The sequence below is a fragment of the Pantherophis guttatus genome, chromosome 2, assembly GCF_059756535.1.
Source record: "Pantherophis guttatus breed Tessera chromosome 2, ASM5975653v1, whole genome shotgun sequence".
Classification (NCBI taxonomy): domain Eukaryota; kingdom Metazoa; phylum Chordata; class Lepidosauria; order Squamata; family Colubridae; genus Pantherophis; species Pantherophis guttatus.
Genome location: NC_142064.1, coordinates 181,075,250 through 181,090,858, shown reverse-complemented (window position 1 = coordinate 181,090,858; position 15,609 = coordinate 181,075,250). Strand labels below are relative to the sequence as shown.

General features: G+C 36.7%; 2 protein-coding genes across 2 annotated transcripts in view; both read right to left on the bottom strand.

Moving 5' to 3' along the window:
* Positions 1-209: 209 nt before the first annotated feature.
* FOXI1 (forkhead box I1) lies at positions 210-3,885 on the bottom strand. The gene is made up of 2 exons (XM_034406023.3): positions 3,243-3,885; positions 210-2,334 (listed from the first exon to the last, which is right to left on the bottom strand). Exons 1-2 carry the CDS (start codon positions 3,814-3,816, stop codon positions 1,793-1,795), a joined length of 1,116 nt encoding a protein of 371 aa, XP_034261914.2. The 5' UTR covers positions 3,817-3,885; the 3' UTR covers positions 210-1,792.
* A 10,070-nt stretch (positions 3,886-13,955) lies between these two features.
* The window catches only part of DOCK2 (dedicator of cytokinesis 2), a 306,359-nt gene continuing 304,705 nt past the window's right edge, over positions 13,956-15,609 (bottom strand). Inside the window, exon 52 of the mRNA XM_034406030.3 lies at positions 13,956-15,053. Within this exon, the coding sequence (XP_034261921.2) occupies positions 14,985-15,053 (69 nt within the window). The 3' untranslated portion in view covers positions 13,956-14,984. The remainder of the gene's footprint in view (positions 15,054-15,609) is intronic.

The window sequence follows — 15,609 nt, the reverse complement described above, 5'->3', positions numbered from 1 at the left end:
AGTCAAAAGATCAGGCATGCAGACAGACATTGCATTGTTCATTCTGTCAAATGATAATATGTTATACTGGTTTGACCCAGGAGAAAATTGCAAGTTAAAGCATCATAAAAAGGAACAGTTGTCAAAAGAATGTCACCATCATCCATTTTTATCTTATTTAGTTTGGCACCCATGGTGTGCTTCCAGCTCAGTACACACACACATACACATTGGTAGACAAATATTTTATTAGAAAAGTCTCCCTTGCATTCCTCCCCCCCCCATAATGACATGAGAAACAAAAATAGACAGAATAAGAAATCTCCAGGAGCAGTGATTTTATTTTTGCCCCATTCACCTGAGGGCATTTAAACTCCTTTGGACTTTTACTGGATCAAGTGTAAGCACCACTGAAGCCTCACTAGGATTGTCATATGCAACGGCTACACCTTTTTGACACGGGTGTGGAATGTCTTTCAATCTAATAAGGCTCTTTCTAAGGCTTCAAAATCAAACACTGGGGGGGGGGGGGAAATCTATGCAGACATCATGGGTGGAAAGAAGAAGGAAAGCATAAGAAGGCATTAAAAAGTCAGAGGAGTAAACCCAAATAGTTTTGACCCTTGCTATGGGAAATAAAAGGGCAGCCTGCAACAGATTCTCACCATCCAATTTTAGCCCTCGATAGAAACATGACTTCCCACCCTAACTTTAGCCAACATTATATAATGCATAAGGAAAGTGTGTATAATTGAGCGTAGGTTTTTAAGTACAAGCACAGAAGATATATTAGGCCTTAGAAAAGAAAAAGGCAGATTTAATAGCAATTTCCTCATGAGTTGTCAGGTGTTGAGAAAATATATGTGTACATATGTTTAGAAGTGTGGTGTCTTATCTTTTATATCTTCCAGGAGAGCTTTTCTATTATACTTCACCACAATAGAATTCTGCCTACACCAAACCCATTGGGCTTGTACAATGCAGAAACTCTATGCTTTGTTCTTCAACTATCATATAACATTGTATATATATCACATACCATTGCTTTTGGTGAGTAGGAAACTTTTGACTAAATTCACCTGACTGAAAATTAAATAGAGTTTTCCAGATTTTTTTTTTAAACGTGGTATCTGTAAACAAAAAAATAGGATGATAAAAAGTCAAGTTTTTAATTTATATATATTCTTATTTAAGAACACTTCCATCACTTTGTTTTCTTTTCTGCATGTCACTTTACACTGATAAAATAGATTTCAGTAGTAAATGGTAAAAATAAGTATTTTTTAAGCAGATGAGAAGCATAAGCTTTCTCTCATCCAATAAGTGAGATATTAAACATACTTCATATCAGCTGGATCATGCCATGTTTTCTGGTAAGAAGAAAGTCCAACTAATTCAACCCAATTAGTGAATATTACCATGCTTTACTTTATGGTATTTTTGTACTCAAATGGAATGCAGAGAAAGCAAAAAGAGGGTGGATTTTTCCAAAGGTAGATTTATGTCTGAAGCGATCACTCTGTTCTGCTTTAATGTCAAAAAGTCTGAAACCAATTATTTCTGATTGACTAATGTGAAAGTGAAAAGGGTATGCTCTTCTTTACAATTTTTATAAGGAGTAGAAGTCTTTGTACGATTCGAAGCCTCTGAATTCTATGAACAAACCACTGCCTGGAAACATGTTAGTAGAGAAACTTTGGTCTGTCTAAGAAAAAGGGGGAAGAGGGTAGCTCACATGAAGTCCTTTCCCTGACATAGTTCCTCTTTCTTACTTCTCACACAAGACTCCTCCTGTCACAAGGCCTCCATTTGTTTACACCTCAGTTCCGTCTCTTGCATACAGAGTATTATTGACAGACAGACTGTTGTAGAAACTGCTGTTGAACTGGTTAAGCACTGAACTGCTATAGCCAAGATGACCAGAGGACATCGAATTGGACCATTCACCACCCCCATGACTGGGAAGAGGCGTGTATGTGTTGAAGCCTACCATATTCTGTCCCATTTTGTCCCCAGAATCATTGCCAAGTCCCAGGGGCACAGAGCGGTTCACTGAATTGGAACCGTTCATGTAAGCTGTCATGCTGGAGAGAAAATTGTTAAGGCAGGGAGTAGTGGATGGCGGTGGTGGAGACCTCTTTTCAGGTGAACTCTCAGTTCCCGATGAGTTTTCCAAAATATCTTGGTGTTCTGGTGCCTTGGGGCTGCCACTTAAGGCACTGTCCTCTGATTTGTCAGAAGCCAAAGTCACCGTGCTGGCGCTACAATCAGATTTCTTCTTCCTTTTTCGCCGAAAATTTCCATTGTCAAACATCTTCTCACAGTTGGGATCCAGAGTCCAGTAATTGCCTTTCCCTGTTAGAACAAGAGCAAGAAAACATAAATATAACTGAAGCCAACAAAGAGCAGGTTCTCAAGGCTTAGTTTGGCTTGGGTTCAGAAAAAGCAGCAGATTGGGCAACACCCTTTAAAAAAAAAAAAAGGAGGAGAGGCTGCTTGTATTCAAATAACTCTGGCCAGGCCCTGTCCAGGTTGCCTTGAGGTAAAACTGAACTTTTAACAGTTTGTGCTTATCAGACACACACAAAAATCCCTACTTCTCCAACAAAATACTTAACAGACACCCTAATTAGCATCAGGAGAATTTACTGAAACAAAGCAGAATTTGACCTTGGGCAAAACTGTGGGTAGGAATGAGGGAGGGTATTTGGAAGTGTCTCCCAGCAATTGTTTTATCCACCAAGAAATTATAAGGAAGAAACAGTTCATTTCACAGCCAAGGAAAGAGCCAACTGACCACAGGAAAAATGCTCCAGTGTCTTTACTCAACAGGCAATGCTTCTCAAAGCACAGAATGAACAATTGCCAACTTCTACGTATCACAGAACTGTTAAAGGGATAGAATCAAATGCTGGCAAAGTGTGGTTTAAAGTGGGATTATCTTTGTGACTATCAAGTCATGTGAATTTGGTAAAGGAGGAAGCACCTCTGCAGTTTAGTGGTCTCAAGCCATTTTGCCTCAGTGACCCACACCACACTGTCTTTTCTACCATCAACCGGCCTTTCCTGTGCTGATCTAAAGCCCTTCCTTGTTATTGTGGCACAATTATGATTAGATGAGTCCAAAGACATCAAAAGCCTCTTGTAGAGACCCTGCCTGTGTTTACTGTGAGCGAGACAGAATCAGAACCTGGCTCAGAAGAACTTTTGGCTGAAATCCTGGTAAACTGAAGAACAAAGTGAGTATTAAGAAAGCTTCTTACCTGGATCATCTTCATCCCGGGGCACCTTCTTGAAGCAGTCATTGAGGGACAGGTTGTGACGAATGGAGTTCTGCCAACCAGCCTTGCTTTTATTATAGAAGGGAAAGTTGTCTGCCACATACTGGTAGATCTGGCTGAGCGTCAGCCTCTTGTCTGGTGCCCCATGGATGGCCATGGCAATCAGGGCAGAGTAAGAATAAGGTGGTCTGACCAGCTTCATCAGCTCCTCTTGAGAAGGCATAGGGAGCCAGCCCATTTCATTCCCTGCCAAGCCATGCATGTTGGGCAAGAGCTGCCTTTGGATTCCATAGGATGGTGGGATGTACGGACTGCCATTGGATCCTGGCAGGTAAGGTGGAGAATTAATGGAAGGTCCGTTTAACCACAAGTAAGGATTGGGTGCAGCAGAGTAGTCCCCTGTTTCAAAGTTGGTGGGCCGTTGCGGACTAGGAACGTTCTGTGGGTGGAAGAAATTTTCATAGTAGATGTTCATTTCAGGTGGTTCCTGGCCGATGCTTGGAAATTGCGGGCTGCAGCGTGGAGGTGAGTGTATCTGTGGATCAAATGAGCTCATAATCTAGCTCTGGCAGTAGCCCAAGTTCCAACACACCTGTGTTAGTCCTTTCCCTGAGACAGGTGCATCATCTGTGCTAGCTAGCTCCAGTACTTATACACCTGTAAATGTTTAGGTTTACTTTCCAAGACTCAGCCTCGTGCATCCTGATAGGCTGGAGATCTGGGTGATATCCCTTTTTTGGAATGCTGACAGCTCAAGCCAGTAATAGATGTCACATTAACCAAATTTGAAAGTTACAACTGTTTATCTTTTTTAAATGAATGGAGGAATTTTCCACTAGTATGATTGACAGGAAGAAAGCTGAAAATTACTTGCAGGTAAAACTGATGATCCTGTTCTTCAAATTCAGGCAGACCACAGCAGTAACGACAAAGGCAGTTTAGAAACTTAATATTTTTTTTCAAACTTTAGAGTTGCAAAGGCAGATAAGAAACTTTTTTTTTTAATTACTATTTCCCAGTTCAGGAATCCTCAAATTTTACACTATCAAAGCTATTATCTGTGCATTAACTAGGGAAGAAGTGTATTACTTGCTTGGAAGCTGTTCAGTTGACATAACAAATCTGATGGGTGTTGTTTGCTCAGGAGAAAAAAAACTCCCACAATGTTCAAGAAAATTTCTTGTCTGGTGACAATGCACAATATTGTAATTCACTTTTTTTTGTGAGGGGGGGACCATCTTGGCCTGGTCATAGCAGTAAGAGGAAATGACCAAATCTTGAAGTTTATACTTTGGGATTAAATGAACAAAGCCCATACTTTTCAAATTTACTAGTTTTCATGATTTAGGAAAATGGACTTTTAAAAAACAATGTCAAATCAGACTAATGCATATTTACAGTTGCTTCCTTTTAATGGGCACACTGCCTACGTCTTCATCAGATACATGACTCCCAAAAATGTCTTGAGAGCTTTTCAACATGAAGAGATAAGGAAAACCACATAACAAAGAAGGAAAAAGACAGCTTTCTACATGAAACAGAGAAGCTAATATACCCAACGGTGTCCACAGAATGTATAATTTTATGTGTCGTTTAAAGTTCTAAGTGAATGCTAAAAAAATTCAGCAGCTATATTATAATTCTGCATACGTCTTGCATTATGCATAGCATATCCAATGCCTTTCTATTACCTTCCTTTTTCTAAACTTTTTTCGGCACTTAAGAAAAGGGATGCTAGAATTGATTCAGGAAGAGATGGGGGGCAGGCTTAACAAGAGGGGAGGGAGTCAGGAAATAAAGTAAAGGGGGCTGGGCTACATTACACTCATGGTAGAAGAAGGACTTTCTATGTTTCTTTTAAACACATTGAGTCGGTGTTAAGCTTTCCATTTTAATGTCAGCACATTTCCCACTACAAAATGTCAAGAAACTAGCCAGAAGATTTTTATTGAATGTGTGTGTCTAAGAAAGGTCCTGAGATTCAGAGTTGATCACCAGGGAGCACCACACACAAATTCAGCTGATAAAGCCTTTTCTTTTTATTGATTGATATGATAAGGGATCTTTCTGAGTTTTGGCCTCCCTATAAGTTTTTCCCAAGTCTGGTAACTATGCATTTGAGGGCTCATAATAACATAAGATAAATACATGAATACCCCAGTGAAAATATTCTTTGACAATCTTGAAAGAAAAAAAATGCTGTTGCTTATTATTTTAAAAAAATATGTCAGGGTAATCCCTCCATTAGGGGAGATTTACAATTTATACCCTAAAGATCAAATTTACATAAATGTGTCTCAGGGGCTCCACCACAATATAAATCTCTCAACAGATGTCATCACGTATTTCCTTTCCACCTAAAGTATTGTCCCAAATTCTTCAATCAATGTACCTTTAAAAGAAGCCAATACAAATTGCCACATGATCAACCCATTTAAGGTCACAGCGGTATTTTTTTAGGTTCTTCCAATGATGTCTATATGTAGAATCATGTATGAAGACATATTGCAATGCCTAGATGTATCTGAAAAGTTATTTAGCCAGAACAAGGTGATAAAAATGCTGATTATTTTGCAGAAACATACAAGCTGCACAGAGATGCCACAGTACAGGCAAGATTGACAGGACAGGACATGCTAGAGTGATATATCGTAGGAAAAAATGGATAGCTTTCCTGTCAAACCTGCTTAGATTTTTTAAACCCAAGTTCAGGTTTTAATCTGAGGAATAATGTGAGAATCTTAAATATAACAATCTCCATTAATAGAGGAAAGAGATAGCACATGTAGGACAATCCTTGTTTCACAGAAAATTATGCCTGGCACACAAACTAATTATGAGTGGGTGTTTAAATAAAATAATTACAGAGTGCACTGGAATTTAGAAAATTACATCACAGAAGATTCTTCCTAATGCAGGAGATGCTGCTTTTCCATCACAAGTAACTTCCTCTAGATGTGAAGCCTGTAACTGTGACCTTCCTTCACTTATAACCGCTGAAACAGTGCCACTTAAAATACAGTCCCTTCCAAACCGTCCCACTATAAAATCATAATTTCCATGAGATCAGAAGAGGAACTACCCAATGTATTTAATTACATTTTAATTGATTCTTATATAATTGATATCTTGATCCATATTTATTTTTGTTCCATTCCAATCCCATTTTGGTTGCAGGTTGCACAGTCTGGGTTAAAAGAATCTATCCAGAAAGAACATAGGACTGTAACAGGTTAAATCAACAATATTTCAATATAAAATCAGCTTTGTGCAGCAATCGTAAGAAGACTTAACAGATTCCTTTTAATCAAAAATGTAAGCAATAATTGACTTGTCCTTGTTTAGAGAGGCAATATTCTTTGTATCTTTGCAAAATAATGGTTAGGCTGGAAGAATGTTAGATTTGAAGGCAGACTTTCTTAGCTGAAGTACATCCATCCTCATGGTTTTGGACCACGGATCCCATAATCCACAATTGCCATGAAAAATGGATGTAGTAGTCAGAAAAATAGGAAAGCCAGTCGAAAAGCTCTCTACCGCTACAATAGATGCTGTACCATGGAAAGATTATTTCACTTCATAAGCTATATGGAATTGACAGGAGAAAAGGCACTAGTTTATCTCAGATTGCAGTCTCCCTAAAAAACAATAGCTTGTGGAGGAGGTACATGGACCTTAATATAGGATAGACTCCTATTAGGAAGGTGGATAGCAATACTGAAACCCTTTGAAAAAATACTGTTCAGGTTTCCAGTTAATCAGACAAATCCAATTTGCATTTACTTTCAAGAGCAATCCGACTGTGGTTCTTTGGACATTCAGAATTAATATAAAATTGTTTGGGGAACATTAGGACAACAAATTAATTTGTGCAGCTGCATGAACAGGTTGATAGTTCTCAATTCTTCCCAGTTCTTAAATATAATTCTTTTAAAGGCAAATTTTCAAATAAATAAAAATTCAATCAAATGCAGTCATACATAAATAGCTTCTAAACTTTGGTCACTATTATCAGATTTAAGATGTGTAGTCAGGGCACCAAAACTGCAAAGAAAGCAATGGAAACGGAGAAGCAAAAGCTGTAATCTCCCTACAGTCTCATACAAGATTCTTTGGGGCAGCGTAATGACCATATTGGCTGTAAATATTTAAAGTTGCCATGGGTTTAAATCTAGAGATGTTCGATTTGAGAAAGCTGATGTAAGGCCATCAGGTAAAAAACTTCATACAAAAAAAAAATGTTTTAAAACTGACAAGGGAATCTCCTGTATGGATTTGTATTGAAATGGTAATATGTAATTATTTCAACATGGACATTCAAGAGGTACTGAAGTGTCCATCAAAGTGTTCCTTACACTTTAGCAGGGAAAGAGAAACAATTATTTCCCCTTATGCATGCTGAAATCTGCTTCCATAACTGAACACTTTTTATTATGTGTGGTATTCCACAGATGTCAAAATGCTTATCTTTGAACGTTATGAGACTTTGACTCTCCATGGGCTACACCAAGTTACCACTTTGGCTTAACGGTCTCACTTTTGTTTGATAAATGAAGTACACTTCTTAACCGCAGAGCCAGCCCTTGAAACTTAGGAAGAACAAATGTTAACTGTTAAATCGCACTTACCACAAATGCAATTTGGTTTTCTTTGTTTCCTGGTATCATGCAACATTGACAATAATATTTTGAACACATGTTATTGCTTAGTGTGTGGAAACAACATGCTTTGGGTTTATAAATGTCTAGAAATATTATCTGATAAACATTGCTCCAATCAAAAACATTCACTTTTCCTAGACGGCAAGAAGCCCACGTATGTTTTGTTCAGCAGTTAGTTCAGGTACAGTGAGACTTCTTCCCCAAAAGTCGTTGCAAATTTGCAGCTGTAGAGATTCTTTTATGCTGAAGGTTACAGAAATGCTACTAAAATGTAGGGCTTTTTGAATCTGTATTTTAAATGCCGAAAAAATTCTAATGCATTTCTAAAGAGCTTAATATACAAATAAACACCGCCCCCATCCCTAATGTGTAGTTAACTTGCTGATCTAGAATGTTCAGTTACTTGACTGATTCAATTTTGAATATTATAGATAAATAGCTCCCTCTTGTGAACACTACTGGAAGTACACTGAAAAAATACATTCTTATGCATTCAGGGATGATAAAGATTGCTACACAAACCATCACAAGCTACTTATACTGTATGTAAACTTCACGGATACCATATCTGAGTGCAAAAACACCAACTCATCACTAGATGGCAGCAGAAGATACAGAAAACTCTGATAGTGCCATCTAGTGTTGGATTATCATTATGGTTCATTGCACTGTTGGCCACATATTTAGACTGGATTTGGTATTTTTGTCCATCAATTGAGTCCTTTCTCAGATGTTAGGCAGATGGGATAGGCAGATGTTGATGTTTCGTGGTGTTAAAATACTATTATGAGATGCGAGCTGTTCCAAGTAAGACTTTCTTTGCAACTGTCAGTTGGTGATTTTTTTTTCAGTGCCAAAAGTGTTCAAATGGTACTCCAGATGTTTGAGATTGCACCCAAGGTGCCTATTTCTACTGATACTATTGTTGTTTTCTTTTGCCATAGTTGCTCCACTTCTGTTTGCAGGTTTTTGGTATTTTGTGATTTTCTTCAGTACTTTCTTTTCTGTTCTGTTGCCTCCAGGTATGTAACCCTTTTTAGAAATATAAAAAGTTCTTCAAATTACTCAGGTATTTTTAGAAATGAGCAGATATCTACTTTTAAATCAATAATTTGTATGCTTTAAAATATTTCATGACTGATACTACTGGGAATGAATGTATCTTTTAATCTGGAATAACATATAGCATATCAGTCGGTTTGTTACTGGAATTGCAGACATAATGAACAAAAAGAAGTTTTCCTACTTTTTGTCTTTAAAAAAAGTATAGATGGGCCCTAACTAACAGATTGTTCCTGAAACACTTTTAATTTTAATTAATCAAGGTTAATTTAATTTTGATTAATCAAGGTTAATTTAATTTTAATTAATCATGGAGGGCAACCCCATTATTTATCCGGATCATTCCCTTGTGCACAAAGATAAAATGTGATGGACTTGAAGAAGCCACATTAGATATGAAAATTATAACTGCTATGAAAGTTACATCAGAACTTATTTTCTTTTTCATTTGCAAGAAGGACATATGCAGCCCATGTCTAAATATATATGTGGGAAAAGTATTCTTTTATAATGCTGGCTCATATTCAGACATGAATCATTAATTTATTGCCAAAAAGAGTGTGAATTTTAATTACACCAAACAATTAAAAACACTTTTTAAAAAAGGAATACATACACTATACTTAACTTCCAAGGAAAGACTTCAAAGTAAGATTTTAATGCCATGCTTCCCAAAAGAGGATTTTCTTAGATTCACTAGTAATATAGTAAAGGAATGAGATGAATGTTTGCAATTTAATCTTCCTGGAGGGTTGTCACAGGAACTTAATCTGAAATATTTAACCAATACCTATACCTCTGACTGACTTTTGAAATTAAACAGGATTACAGTGGTTAATTTTTGATGGGGCTCCATCCAGAAATACCAGAATTATAGACTAGACTGAAAAATACAATAGGAAGCCAGAGCTATAATGTCACTAAGAAAACCACAAAGATGTGTCAAAAGTCACTGAGTTCAACTTTACATTACTATGAGTGAATATTTCAACATTCATTTCCATAGTTGTATGAATTATGATCTGCAGTGAAAAAGGACTATTCAACATGAGGTCTCTAGAAATATTTCTCTAGAGAGAGGGAAGATATGATTCAGCTGCAATAGAATTATGTACTTGGACTCACAGGACTATTTTAGTAGCTTTATTGTTGCTGAAGTATCCCTTCCCCAACTTTCTTGGAACAAAATCTTGATAAGGAGAATGCTTACTTCCTTTGTTGATTCCCTTGATATAGAAACCCTTATACTATATACATCTCAACTCAAATTAAAACATAGTCAATGCATGAACATTTAACAAACCAGGATTCTGTAGATTTGGGGTAGCACCAGAATACTAACTTTGATGCATAGTAGCTCAAACTATATTGAACTGAGATGGTGGGAATGTAGGCTATGGAAACAGATGTGTCTTGTTCACCCTGCTTGCAGGAACCAACTTAAGAATCTGGAACTGGCTAATCAGCTGATAAAAAGAATTGAATCTTTTCTCTATTTGTCTATATGACTGAGTTAATTTTAATATAAGCCTACTACTTATCTATGACAAGTTCTCAAATAATCATTAATACTCATTACTCTGCAGGACAGCCAGCTCTTACAACTTCTCCTAAAGGCTGAGAAGTTAGGGACATTTCATGTTGTAAGATTAGTTGCCAAAATACTTTTGCAGCTCCTATCCCCTCATTTGAAGGAGGACCTTCAGCAGATCTTCTCTTTAAGAATATGTGGGATGCTTAAATCTTGTTCAGTCAAATTACCCTGAAAATTCCATTATAACTTCTAAAAATAAGATGCACAGTATGGTACATGTGATCAGAAATTTGTCAGTACCTTTGTTTTATTGCATATTGCAATTAATAATGTTCTTTCAAATTCCACTACAAAACAGGAGATAGACCATCTGATTTTCACTCCCTGTTCCTTCCTTGGACTTGTCATTCATCCAACCAGTTTATACAGTACTATTAAAGCAGTAGATGAAAACTAAGTTTATACAGTACTACCAAGGAATTACATGGACAAAATTAGGAGCGCTTATCATCCTGCTGTTTTTCCCAAATTCTAGATCTAATAGTTTGGCAATTCTATTGTGGGCACAATAGGTTGACTTCTCAAACACTTGTTCATTTGTGAACACCCAAGACTCTAAGTCTTCATAGAGACTACACAGAATGCATATAGAATACATTTTTACTGAGTGCCACTCATATGAATTACTCATGGTTTTCTTTTATATTACTATTTAGAATTTCCACATTTCACTGCTCTGTAGAAGCCACAATACATAATGGGAAAAGATGCAGCTCATCATAGCTCTTTTAAAGACACATTACAACATCTAATCAGGGAGAACAGAATCAGCCCCACTTCTGTGGGGTCCTTGATGCCCCCTGATCTTAGTTATTTTCTTAGAGATATTTCATTACCTAAATTGACCCCATGATTCAACTTTGATCTATGAGTATTCTCTTCTCTTAGCCACATTTGTTCTAGTGGAATTATCTTGTCACTGGAGAAGCTTTTGGGCTCTCTCTGGAAGATGAGGGGCTGCATTACGGCCCCAGACCACTCAATTAAGGTGTACTGAGGAATGTTCAGTGAAATTTCAGAACATTCTAAGATTGGGCAAGGATTTTCCTTTCTACTCCTATATGCTTTGCAAGGAAAATAAATCCTCACCACTATCAAGTATATGTGGAAAACCCTGGTCTAAAATTCCAAAGAATCTCTGCCAGTCACTATAGTAGATAATGTTGAGCTTGTTGGATAATATTGCATTTATCGCATTTATTTATTGGGTTTATTATCATCTAACTCCAAAGTAACTGAGGGCAGTTCACAAATTCAAATAGAAAAAAAGAATAAAAAACATAGTGCCACATAAATAATCAAATCACCGCATGAAAACATAAACAAAAGCTTCACCCATTCCAACCCACCTTTATCCATGAATGGGAGACTGTAGATCCTTAAATACAGAGGGAACAACTTCTCACTAAACGGAGCAGAATTACAACATTAATACGCCACTATACAATATGAGCTACTATACAATAGGAGTTGAAATTCAAATTGTTTTACTACTGGTTCTGTGGGCGTGGCTTGGTGGGCATGATGTGGCTTGGTGGGTGTGGCAGGGGAAGGATACTGCAAAATCTCCATTCCCTCCCCACTCCTGGGGGAAGGATATTGCAAAATCTACATTCCCACCCCACTCTGGGGCCAGCCAGAAGTGGTATTTGCTAGTTCTCCGAACTACCCAAAATTTCTGCTACCGGTTCTCCACAACCTGTCAGAACCTGCTGAATTTCACCCCTGCATAGGATCTTATCCAATTGGTTGGAATGCAGTACTGCAAGCTACATCTGCTGACTGCCGGCTGCCTGCAATTTGGCAGTTCAAATCTCACCAGGCTCAAGGTTGACTCAACCTTCCATCCTTCTAAGGTGGGTAAAATGAGGACCCAGATTGTTGGGGGCAATAGGGTGACTCTGTAAACATCTTAGAGAGGGCTATAAAGCACTATGAAGCGATATATAAGTCTAAGTGCTATTGCTATTGCTATATGTTGATTTAATAGCCTTAGTTTTACTGATGCACAAATTATACTTACCTGAGTTTTCAAATGTATAATGTAATAAGAGTTATTTTAAGTTTGCTTTTTGTTTTTTTAAAAAAGGAAAATCTAATAGATTTTTCACATTTCTATTAAAAGTTAAGTATGCACAGTCACATATAATATTACTATTTTCAAGCACAAGTCATTAACATCTATTTCCAAGCAACAGAAGAAAGAAAAGGAGCCCGAACAACATATTTTCTATTTTCAATTAGAAATGAAATTAACTCCCTTCAACTTGACATGCTTTGTTTCTATACAAATATTTTAACAAGTACGCTAAACAAAGAGCTTCATGTTAGGGAAAGCCTTTATATCAGAGAATTAATATTAAGCAATGAGCAGCACTCTTCAGATCTGATGATGGAAAAAAGAAAAATAATAACTTATTCATTCAACACTTGATGGTGTCAGGATGATTCACTCCCTGTGTGAAAAATGTACGTGTTACAGCATCTGATTTTTGTTCTACTAAGCTGTAAGTATGAGATCATTCAAATGGGAAAAGTGATATTTAGAAACAGAGATTGTAGAGTTATTACTCTTCATTGCTATGCAGTGAGCACTTGAAAACTTTATCAAAAGACAATCTATAACTCAATACTTCTGGTAGGTTATAAACATTATGGTAAGTATTATTTTATTAACATTAACCACTAGAAACAGTCCATTCTAAATGAGGAGACTGAAGTACTTTTATAAATTCACAATCGAAACATAAATAAATATCAATAAAGGACAGAGCACCTTATACAATTTATCAGCAAACCTAGAGTGCATGTAATGTTTCTGCAGGAACACGTTTTTCCTGCTGATGGAATGTATGCAATATTTTTGCAACAACCTAATATATATATGTAATTGTTATAACAATTATATATATATTGGATTTTTATCTTTATAAGATGCCCAGAGTCACTAAGAATGAGTTGGGTGGCCATATAAATTTTCATAAATTTTGATAAATAAATGAATAACACAGACAGAATTAGACAGATGTAGTTCCAGATCTGGAGTTCTGTATCTTGGAACTTCTGGACTTCTGGAGTTTCAGATTTTGGGAACAAATGCCAAGAAAGCTTGTACAGCTAGTCCTTGATTTACAAGAGTTCATTTAGTGACTATTCAAAGTTAATTCAGGCTGGATTGTTTTTTTGTGCTAGCGAATATTTCAAGTAAGGGAAAACAAATAGTAAGTGATGCTGGGCTCCTTTATTTTAAAGTTCTACTACATCAGAATATCAATTGTTAAGAATAAGTTAATACCAGACCCCCATTCTTGTAGAAATTCCAAAGTAACTTTCAGTTGCACCTTGAGGCAAGAAGTTGAACACTTTTTTTAAAAGAAGTCCCTTTGATCATATGTTTATTAGATCAAAGCAGTTGTACTGTGTGCTTCAGCTAGAAATTACAGAAACTAATGAATATTTTGACATAATGTTGGCATAATGAACCAATAAAGATATATTTCTTGAAATGACTTCCTGAAAGAAAGATGATACAGTTTATGAGAGAACATTTTAAAAACATACTGAGGTACTAAAATATTACTTCTTCTTTTTTTTATCAACCTGTGGGCAAACTCAGCCTGGGCTATTACAACTCAATTATTAATGACAGTTCAATGCCAGAGAAAACTGGCATGATCAATTTTGGAAAAGAACTGCTTAAGCCAAGAAAGCCAGACTGCTTCCTAATATGAAACAAATGTATCACTAAGCCATCTTTTTTTTCTCCAGGGTCAAGCAATAAAATATAGTAGAGAGCGGTCATAAAAGATATTTTGGCAATGGGAGATAAATGCATAATGATGACTCCCATGGAATCAAGTAAGATGTTGATTGCATACAATTTTGATTTTAGCAAACCTTAAAACCTCATTCATGATTTTTCGGTCCAGTGGGATCAACTAAGATCCAGTTTCTAATACAAGGATTGGAATAGGTGGTTTCAACAGATTATATGCAATAGATTATGACCACACTGCTGTCACACACTCACAAACAAACACACACACACACACATATATATACAATACAAAGTACAAATATAAGGCAAAAGAATTGTAAACAAGTCCAGGGTTATATTATTTGGGTTACATTATTTTCTATGCACAGTGGAAGATCAATGCTTTCTCCAATGACCACTTCATGTCATTGATTCCCAGCGTATTGAGATTAAGAACTCGCCCACAGATTAACAAATCTTGCATATCACCAAAGTCACACATTTAGAAGTGTAACACCATTAAGTCTTGACTGATAGTACAAATGATTTTATATACATATCAACATTGTAAGCCAACCTTCATTTCCAATTTAGAATCATTTTTTAAAAAATTTGCCTATAATTATTTTCCTGCAAACAGTGGAATTTATTCAGAGCTCTGAAACATCAGGTTGCCGTTCACTTGTACCCCTTCCATCTTCAGGTTGCTTGGGCTTGTACTGTATAGAAGAGAAGGAAAAGATGGGATATTAACATCTGGATTTCTCTGTGACCTTATTGTAAGCAATCAGTTCAGGATTGACATTAAGATCCAACACTTACTATGAAGTAAGAACATTATATGAGAAAAAATATATATTTCTTACCCTTTTCACAACAGCTGGGTTTTGGAAGAAAAGGATTAGGGGAAGACATAATAACTGTCTTCCAGTACTTAAGGGGCTGTGACAGAGAAGAGGGAATTGATTTATTCTCCAAAACATGAGAGGGCAGGACAGAAAGTAATGGGTGGTTAATGAGAGATCCAACCAATAGGTAAGGATAAATTTTTTGACAGTGAGAACAATTAATCAATGGAGTAGCTTGATTGCCAGTTGTTGATGCTCCATCAATGGATGTTTTCAAAAACAGACTAGACAACCATTTGACTGGGATGGTATAAGGCAGTGATGGCTAACCTTTTTGCCATCGCATGCCAAAAGCGGGGAGAGTGCGGGCTGATCTCGCGTTTGCGTGTCCACACCCATAATTTTATGTGCCCAGCCCCCCGCACAT

Excerpts from the sequence above, each read along its gene's own strand:
- FOXI1 (XM_034406023.3), bottom strand. The coding sequence starts at position 3,816 with ATGAGCTCATTTGATCCACAGATACACTCACCTCCACGCTGCAGCCCG. Across the intron at positions 2,335-3,242 it reads CCGGGATGAAGATGATCCAG|GGAAAGGCAATTACTGGACT; the intron begins GTAAGAAGCTTT and ends TTGTTCTAACAG.